This window comes from Oncorhynchus mykiss, chromosome 11 (genome assembly GCF_013265735.2).
Source record: "Oncorhynchus mykiss isolate Arlee chromosome 11, USDA_OmykA_1.1, whole genome shotgun sequence".
Taxonomy (NCBI): domain Eukaryota; kingdom Metazoa; phylum Chordata; class Actinopteri; order Salmoniformes; family Salmonidae; genus Oncorhynchus; species Oncorhynchus mykiss.
The window spans coordinates 17,014,534-17,022,895 of record NC_048575.1 but is presented as its reverse complement, the minus strand read 5'-3'; the positions used below and the strand labels follow the sequence as shown (position 1 = coordinate 17,022,895).

At 48.5% G+C, this 8,362-nt stretch overlaps 2 protein-coding genes across 3 annotated transcripts; both read left to right on the top strand.

The window, feature by feature from the left end:
* The first annotated feature begins 1,747 nt into the window (after positions 1-1,747).
* Positions 1,748-5,240, top strand: LOC110535401 (polyhomeotic-like protein 2). Its single transcript, XM_036935072.1, has 7 exons — positions 1,748-2,189; positions 2,331-2,584; positions 2,721-2,880; positions 2,966-3,077; positions 3,350-3,470; positions 3,637-3,853; positions 4,069-5,240. Exons 1-7 carry the CDS (start codon positions 1,772-1,774, stop codon positions 4,221-4,223), a joined length of 1,437 nt encoding a protein of 478 aa, XP_036790967.1. The 5' UTR covers positions 1,748-1,771; the 3' UTR covers positions 4,224-5,240.
* A 520-nt stretch (positions 5,241-5,760) lies between these two features.
* On the top strand, positions 5,761-7,604 carry LOC110535400 (claudin-11). 2 transcript variants are annotated; one of them, XM_021620382.2, is made up of 4 exons: positions 5,761-5,960; positions 6,077-6,285; positions 6,547-6,711; positions 7,077-7,604. In XM_021620382.2, exons 1-4 carry the CDS (start codon positions 5,881-5,883, stop codon positions 7,361-7,363), a joined length of 741 nt encoding a protein of 246 aa, XP_021476057.1. In that variant the 5' UTR covers positions 5,761-5,880; the 3' UTR covers positions 7,364-7,604. The 2 variants fall into 2 exon arrangements, with proteins under 2 accessions (XP_021476057.1, XP_021476058.1); XM_021620383.2 differs by having other exon boundaries at positions 5,826-5,960; positions 6,052-6,285.
* Positions 7,605-8,362: the final 758 nt, after the last annotated feature.

Genomic DNA, 8,362 nt, shown 5'->3' with positions numbered 1-8,362 from the left:
TCAGTCCTACTTCTACCCACTTCAAACTCCTGAAGCTTAACCTTGAGACTGGCCTTTTTCAAGCTTCCTCAGTTCAACATTCCTATCTTTCTCTCTCTTTCACGCTCTCTTTTTTTATGTCTGTATTCTGTCTGTCTGTCTGTATCTCTCTCATTCTTAGCTGATTTTCACCTCTACGGTACGGCCTGTCTCTTCCTCTTCCTCTCACCCTGCCTCCGCTCAGGTGAGCAGTTCAGCAGGTGTGTGTTAGGTGTGTGAGAGGCCACTAGTGTAGATTGTGATTGTCTCACAAGTTTAACTACACTCCCTCTCCCTCTCAAACCCCACTCTCTCCCTCTTTCTTTTCCTCCCCTCTCTCCCTCTCTCCTTCCCTCCCTCCCCCTTAGCTCCAGAGTCTAACCCTGCGCCCCTCTGCTCCCGGCACTCTCACAATCCCCCCCTCTTTACGCCTAAAACCTCCCTCCTCCTCCCTCTCTCCTATCTCTCGTCCCCTTACACCCCTTTTCCCCCCTCTCCGGCCGCGCCCCCAGCCCAGTTCCATGGCAACAGACAGACAGACCCCACCTACCCGGCGCCTCTCAGTCCCGCCTCCAAGTGAGTCATAAACATGTGATAAGAGTAGAATGTTCAGGGAAAATGAGGTGTGATTTATAGTGTATCCAATAAAACCATTCAATCCCTCGCTCTTTTTCTCTTCTCTCCAGCTCTCTACACTTCTGTGCGTTCTGTCCCTCTGAGACCCAGACTTCATTCTCCAAACGGCCACAGAGTGGTGCCCCCGAGACACAGCCCCGCCATGCGACCATTTGCTGCTGCTGCTGCCCATCAGGCCCTACCCATCAGACAGTGTACAGTACCAGCCACCAGTCTGTCATCTCAAAGCCCGCCCACACAGTCCACCCCTGGCCAATCGCAGCTCAACTCAGGCTCTAGGCCCCTTCCCTTGGGTTCTTCCTGTTTTGATCGGTTACCGCCAGCATCAAGGCAGCTGCAAATGATTGCCCTCTCCGCTGGCTCCACCAGCCGCTTCAGCAGCCAAACACGGCCTGCGGCCAACACACACACCCCAGCTTCTGTCCAATCAAAGTGTCTGGTTCTTGAGTCTCCACCTCCTCAGTTCGATGCCCAACCACAGAGGACTTCTGACCACGCCTCTCCCCCTCCCACCTCCTCTATCCACAAAGCCAACTCACCCCTACCATACTCCCATTATCAGGCCAGACACATTCAGTCAAAAGGAGAAGTGGGTAGACAGGGAGTAAGGGAGGAGAGAGAGCGGGTGGGGGGAGAGGAAGAAAAGATGGGGGAAATTGAAGAGGGGCAGAGGAATAAAGAGAGGGTGGCAGGAGAGAGAAAGGTAACAGGAGAGAAAAAAGGGATTGTTGAGAAGAGAGCAGAGAGGGAGGGAGAGAAGGAGGACCAGAGAGATAAAGAGGAGGACCAGAGAGATAGAGAGAAGAAGGACCAGATAGATAAAGAGGAGGACCAGAGAGATGGAGAGAAGGAGGACCAGATAGATAAAGAGGAGGACCAGAGAGATGGAGAGAAGGAGGACCAGATAGATAAAGAGGAGGACCAGAGAGATGGAGAGAAGGAGGACCAGATAGATAAAGAGGAGGACCAGAGAGATGGAGAGAAGGAGGACCAGATAGATAAAGAGGAGGACCAGAGAGATAGAGAGAAGGAGGACCAGAGAGATAGAGAGAGGGTGGTAGAGAAGGGATTGCTGACAAGAAAGGAGAAAGGAGAGGCTGGAGGAGAGGAAGAATGGATGGAGAGAGGTAAACAATATGAGAGACTGAGACAGACGACAGGAATAGAGGAGGAGGGGGAGGAAAGGATGAAGATAGAGGGAGAGGAGCAGAGAGAAAGGATGGATGTAGAGGAGGAGCCGGGACAGAAAGATGTGATGAAAGGAGAGAAGGAGGTGGGGACTACCACTGACGAGGACAGTCCGATAGACCCTCACCCCAATGCAGACCCGGCTACTCAGAATCACATACACTTTGATGCCCCCTCACACACACCTCATAACCCCACCACTCAGAATGACCACCCCCCCCCCTCAGGTTACCCCATAGACCTCCAGAGACCATTGGACTGTCCCATAGAGCGACCCCCAGACCTACCCCACAAGGACCAAGAGGACTTCTGTGAGAACATGTCCACTCAGTCTGACAACCACTCAGGTACCAGGGTCTGTCTGCTGTCCTCCTGTCCCGCACACCATTTCCTTTAGCCTTGGCCTATTAATGAACTCAAAACTAACTTTTGAAACACTAATGTAACAAGTGTTGTGAACTCTTCCTCCTCTCTCTTCCTCCCCCCAGTCTTGTCCAGTCTCTCCTCTCAGTCTCCCCATGCCTCACCCTGCCTCACCCCTCCATCTGACTTCCCTCCTCCTCTCCTGCCTGTTAGCCCCTCCCACTCAGAGACCCTCAGCCTATCACAGAGCCGCTCTGAGACCCATAGCCTATCAGAGCGCGAGCCTTGGACACAGAGGGTGTGGCCAGAGGGCGGGAGGCGTGTCTTAACTCACCTGGTGGAGGGCTTCGTCATACAGGAGGGGCTGCAGGCGTTTCCGGTAAACACACACACACACATTTTAGAGTAAAATACTTCTTCCTACATGGGATATAGCTGATGTCTAGTTGGTGTCATATACTTTATACATTAACAGTATATATAACCTGTGTGCGTGCGTGTGTGTACCTGTGCAGGTGAACCGCTCATCTCTGTTGTTGGGAGGGCAGGAGGGTGTCTCCCAGAATGGGAACACAGAGGGGGCGGAGTTATTACCATTGACAGACACACCAGAGCCACCGGAACATTCCAGTGAATCAGAACGAGTGGGTGTGGCCACAGATGACCCGCTGACAGGTAAGCCACCTTAATCTCCTGTTTCTGAATCAATATTTGATTCAATATTCAGTTAAATTCTCCCTCTGAATCCAAACTTCACTAGGTACCAGAGAGAGACAGAGGGGGGTATTACAGTGTGAGTCTTGTGGGAAGAGAGGCCATGCCCACTCCTTCCACCGCTCCAAAAGATACTGCTCCACTTCCTGTGCCCGCAGGTGAGTCACACTCCCATAGGCCGAACACAGAAACAAGACCATGACAGATGAGGTATTCTCTCTGTCTAGACACAGCATAGTCTATTTACTAAAGGTGTACAGTACACGCATTCATAAACACACCCTCACACACAGGATGTGGTCAGGTGTTGGTGCTCAGACAGGATGTGAGATATGAGAAAATTTTAACCCCAGAGTGCTCAGAGAAAGGACACATCATCTCTCTCTTCTCTCCTCTCGCTCGCTCTCTCTCGCTCTCTCTCTCTCTCTAGGCTTAATGTAGGGATGTCTAAACGTCTGCGTGCTCTGAGTGCAGGCAGCCAGCCAGAGGGGCGGCGCTCTGAGATAAACAAGGAGGAGTCTGTTCCTGGGAAGCCCCTCTTACTGCGACTGGTCAGTTACAGTTACAACTCAGACATTGCTTTTAACAAATAGGTCACTCACTCCACAGTGATACAGGTTTGATGCTTTATAACATGTTATAACCATTTATACGCCTCTATAATTCAAACCTAGCTGTTCACACATGTTCCATCTCCTGTAACATTATCTATTTTAGCCCCGCGAAATATGGAGCGCCCATCGCCGTGACTACGAAGGGGAAGAAGGGCATGCTGTTCCCATAACAACCAGGCTGGAGCGCAGAGCTGCACGGAGGGCAAGGAGGGCATCAGAGCCAGCGATGACCCCTAGTAACCCCACCGTGACCTCTACTGAACCCACACCTGCACAGTGGAGTGTAGAGCAAGTCTGGGACTTTATACACACACTGCCAGGTAAAACACATATACAAAAGGATACACATTCACCCATCTCCCTATGTAGGTTGTTAGCAGGTTATAACCTGTGTGTGTGTGTTTGTTTTAGATTGTGGAGAGGTTATAACCTATGAGTGTGTTGTTTTTAGGTTGTGGGGAGGTTATAATCTGTGTGTGTATGTTGCCTTTAGGTTGTGGGGAGGTTAGAACCCGTGTGTGTATGTTGTCTTTAGGTTGTGTGGATGTTGCAGAGGCGTTCCGTGTTCAGGAGATAGACGGCCAGGCCCTGCTGCTGCTCACTGAGGACCACCTGATGACCAGCATGAACATCAAACTGGGACCAGCGCTCAAGATCTGTGCCCACATCAACACACTCAGACACACATAGAGAGGGAGAGATGGAGGTGTGGTGGGATGGTGGGTGGAGGAGAATATAGAGAGGGGGAAAAAGGGAGGGGTGGGGGGACGGTCTAAGGCACTGCATCACAGTGCTTGAGGCGTCACGACAGACCCGGGTTCGTTCCCAGGCTGTGTCACAACCGGCCTTTGACCGGGAGTCCAATAGGGCGGCAAACAATTGGCCCAGCATTGTCCGGGTTAGGGGAGGGTTTGGCCGGCGGGGCTTTACTTGGCTCATCCTGCTCTAGTGACTCCTTGTGGCGGGCCGAGCGCCTGCAGGCTGACTCCGGTAGTCAGTTGAACGGTGTTTCCTCCGACACATTGGTGCAGCTGGCTTCCAGGTTCAGCGGGCGGGTGTTAAGAAACACGGTTTGGTGGGTCATGTTTCGGAGGACGCATGACTCGACCTTCGCCTCTCCCGAGCCCTTTTTGGAGTTGCAGCAATGAGACAAGGTCGTAATTGGATATCACGAAATTGGGAAGAAAAGGGGGTAAAAAAAACAAAAGAAAAAGTGAGGGAAAATAGTGATTGATAGATGGGAGAAGAGAGAGAGGGGAGTGGAGAAGGGGGGGAAAACAAGAGATCAATTCAAGAGATTATCAACTGAGAGCAATCAGTGAGAGAGGTAGGGGGATTTTGTTATATTCTGTTGTGTCTATGTACATATTTTACAATGCAGTCTATTGGTTGTAAATCTTAAACATTTTCATGAAGGATTGTAAAATACAGTATGTATTTGTCTGTTTGGTAATTATTTTAGAATGTGGTGTCACATGAAAACTGTCAAATCTGTTTTGATTTTACACAGCTGATACACAGATTTTTTTTGTTTCACTGTGTGGAAAATAAGGTCTTAACTAAAGAAATGATTACTTTTTATATATGATCTGAGAAAAAAGTTAGGTCTTGTTTGTCTCATAACCATGTCGTTTTGTGAGATTTCTTAATTTTTTTTCTCTTATCCTTCCTATTCAAACTCTGTAATAAATGAAACTAACTTATGCACATTGTTTTATTGCCTGGGTATTGGTATTGTGATATTTTGTAGTCACAAATTACCCATCTCACTACTAACTTCGGCCACTAGATGGAGTTGATCATTCTGGTTTGCTAGTAGATAGACTGCTGCTGCATTATTCGTGTGGAAACAATGATCAAGATAAATGAAATATGAATTACATAAAAAACTATGCAGAATATTAATATCACTGATGCTTCTCTGGAGGACCATGTCTAAGTTCAGACATGACAACAATTCTGAAGCAGTATTATTGCTAAATCAACCCGTGTTTATGCCAAATCAATCAGGAGCCAGAGGGAATTTCAACACTGCTGAAGTTTGTTTTTAAGACTTAAACTGCATCATAAATCCTGAAGAACCCCCCTCCCAGAAACACACAGCAGTTTACCATCTTAGCACCCATCGGTCTCTGGTTTACATTAGCCACCCCATACCTTCTTCTGATTGGCTGAAAGTTTGGTGTTTGAGACTTTTTTCCTGTACTATAAAACTCAATCTGCGCATTTCTCTGAAGTTCAGTCCTCTTCACACACCCCTCTCGCACTGTTGGACCCAGGTGGAACTATAGAACTTAGAACCTCTCCGGAATGTATTAGTAATTTAATTAGTGATGAATTGGTTTTAATGTATTTATTCTCTCACATTTTACTTGGTTCATTTATTAGTTCATATTTTTCGACATTTTTCACAGACCTATATTTTGGGTTAGTTCAGTTTTTTCCCCTGGATTTAAAAAAATAATTATCTTCTTTAAAAAGAAAGTGATTTATTTTTGATTGCGCATCCCTGTGATAGTGTGTTTCATGGCACATGTGTGCAGACAGCTGAGTGGGAGCGGGGCCAGCTTTGCAGGCTGGGTAGGTATCATCATCGCCACGGCCACCAACGACTGGGTGCGCACCTGCGACTACACTGTCACCACCTGTGTGCGCATGGACGAGCTGGGCGCGCGAGGCCTCTGGGCAGAGTGTGTCATCTCTCCCTCACTCTACCACTGTGTGACGCTCAACCATATCCTCACACTGCCAGGTGAGAGAGAGAGAGAGAGAGAAAGAGAGAGAGAGAGAGAGAGAGAGCGAGTGCACGTGTGTGTGTGTGTGTGCAGATGGGCCACATCTGTAGCCAACCTGCAGACCTCAATAAAAGTAAGTCAATAAAGGCTTACTGAAAACTGTGCATATCTCTTATGTTATTTCTGTGTTTTCAACAATTTATGAATGCAAAAGTCAACATTTTAAAAATGTTTACCGGCAGGCATCGCTGTGATCTCTCTCTACCTCTCCCCTCCAGCATACATCCAGACATGCCGTGCTTTGATGGTGTGTGCGTGCCTAATGGGGCTTCCTGCGATGGGGCTGGTGCTGATGTCCATGCCCTGTGTCAGACTCGGAGATGAGATCCCCGCTACCAAACTACGCCACGGCATGGTCGGGGGTGCTCTCACCTTTATTGTGGGTGAGTGAGACACAAAGACACACACATTCCACATGCACATATACACAACTTAATGTTATCCTATATGGATTAATTATGCTGTGTGAGGCTATGAGATGATTTGGGACCGGATCATGGTTGTCAGTAGTTACCACAGCCACAAAGTCAACATTTTAAGAAGATAAATTATAGAAATAGGCTTATGACTTTGTTGCTGTGGTAACTAGTAACGACCTCAGATCACCCTCTCTCTTCCTGCTTCCTGTGTGGGACAGGAAGTCCCTGTCAGCAGCCTTGTGACTGACAGACCCCGTTGGGGGACAAAAGCTGACTCAACTCTCTTTCTCTCCTTCCTCTCCTCTTCCTCTTGCACTCTCTCTCCCCAGCTCTCTGTGGATTGGTGTCGACCATCTGGTTTCCTATTGGTGCTCACGCAGAGGAGGGTCTGATGTCATTCGGCATCTCACTGTACACCGGATGGGTCGGCTCCGTCCTCTGCCTCCTGGGGAGCTTCATGATTTTGTGTTGCTGCGGTGATGACCCCTCGGCAACCCCCCAAAGGCAGCAGAACAGCTACTATTACTCCAGACAGGCAGGGGGTGCCGACACGCCCATCAACCTTGCCACTACCGCAGTAGTCACGGGCAACCATGCCAAGAGCGCACATGTGTAAGAATGTGCATTTGTGAGAGTTGGAGTTCTAGGCCAACTACATTGAAGACATATGCCAGATCTAACAACACCTGCATAGTTATTTAACATACACTATACATACAAAAGTCTGTTAACCCCCCTTCAATTTAGTGGATTTGGCTATTTCAGCCACACCCGTTGCTAACAGGTGTGTATAAAATTGAGCACACCGCCATGCAATCTCCATAGACAAACATTGGCAGTAGAATGGCCTTACTGAAGAGCTCAGTGACTTTCAACGTGGCACCGTCATAGGATGCCCCCTTTCCAACAAGTCAGTTCATCAAATTTCTGTCCTACTAGAGCTGCCCCGGGCAACTGTAAGTGCAGTTATTGTGAAGTGGAAATGTCTAGGAATAACAACAGCTCAGCCGCGAAGTGGTAGGCCCCACAAGTTCACAGAACGGGACTGCCAAGTGCTGAAGCGTGTAAAAATCGTCTGTCCTCTGTTGCAACACTCACTACCGAGTTCCAAACAGCCTCTGGAAGCAACGTCAGTACAATAACTGTTAGTCTGGGAGCTTCCTGAAATGTGTTTTCATGGCCGAGCAGATGCACTCAGGCCTAAGATCACCATGTGCAATGCCAAGCGTCGGCTGGAGTGGTGTAAAGCTCACCGCCATTGGACTCTGGAGCAGTGGAAACTCGTTCTCTGGAGTGATGAATCACGCTTCACCATCTGGCAGTCCAATGGACAAATCAGGGTTTGGCTGATGCCAGGAGAACACTACATGCCCAAACGCCTAGTGCCAACTGTAAAGTTTGGTGGAGGAGGAATAATGGTATGGGGCTGTTTTTCATGGTTTGGGCTTGGCCCTTTAGTTCCAAAGAAAGGAAATCTTAATGCTACAGCATACACTGACATTCTAGACGATTCTGTGCTTCCAACTTTGTGGCAACAGCTTGAGGAAGGCCCTTTCCTGTTTCAGCATGACAATGCACAAAGCGAGGTCCATACAGAAATGGTTTGTCGAGTTCG

Bases quoted from the DNA above. Each gene is read 5' to 3' on its own strand.
- LOC110535401 (XM_036935072.1), top strand. From the start codon at position 1,772: ATGGAGAGAGGTAAACAATATGAGAGACTGAGACAGACGACAGGAATA. The intron at 2,585-2,720 runs GTAAACACACAC...GTACCTGTGCAG, and splicing joins AGGGGCTGCAGGCGTTTCCG to GTGAACCGCTCATCTCTGTT. The intron at 3,471-3,636 runs GTCAGTTACAGT...TATCTATTTTAG, and splicing joins AGCCCCTCTTACTGCGACTG to CCCCGCGAAATATGGAGCGC.
- LOC110535400 (XM_021620382.2), top strand. From the start codon at position 5,881: ATGTATTTATTCTCTCACATTTTACTTGGTTCATTTATTAGTTCATAT. The intron at 5,961-6,076 runs GTTAGTTCAGTT...ACATGTGTGCAG, and splicing joins TTCACAGACCTATATTTTGG to ACAGCTGAGTGGGAGCGGGG. The intron at 6,712-7,076 runs GTGAGTGAGACA...CTCTCTCCCCAG, and splicing joins TGCTCTCACCTTTATTGTGG to CTCTCTGTGGATTGGTGTCG.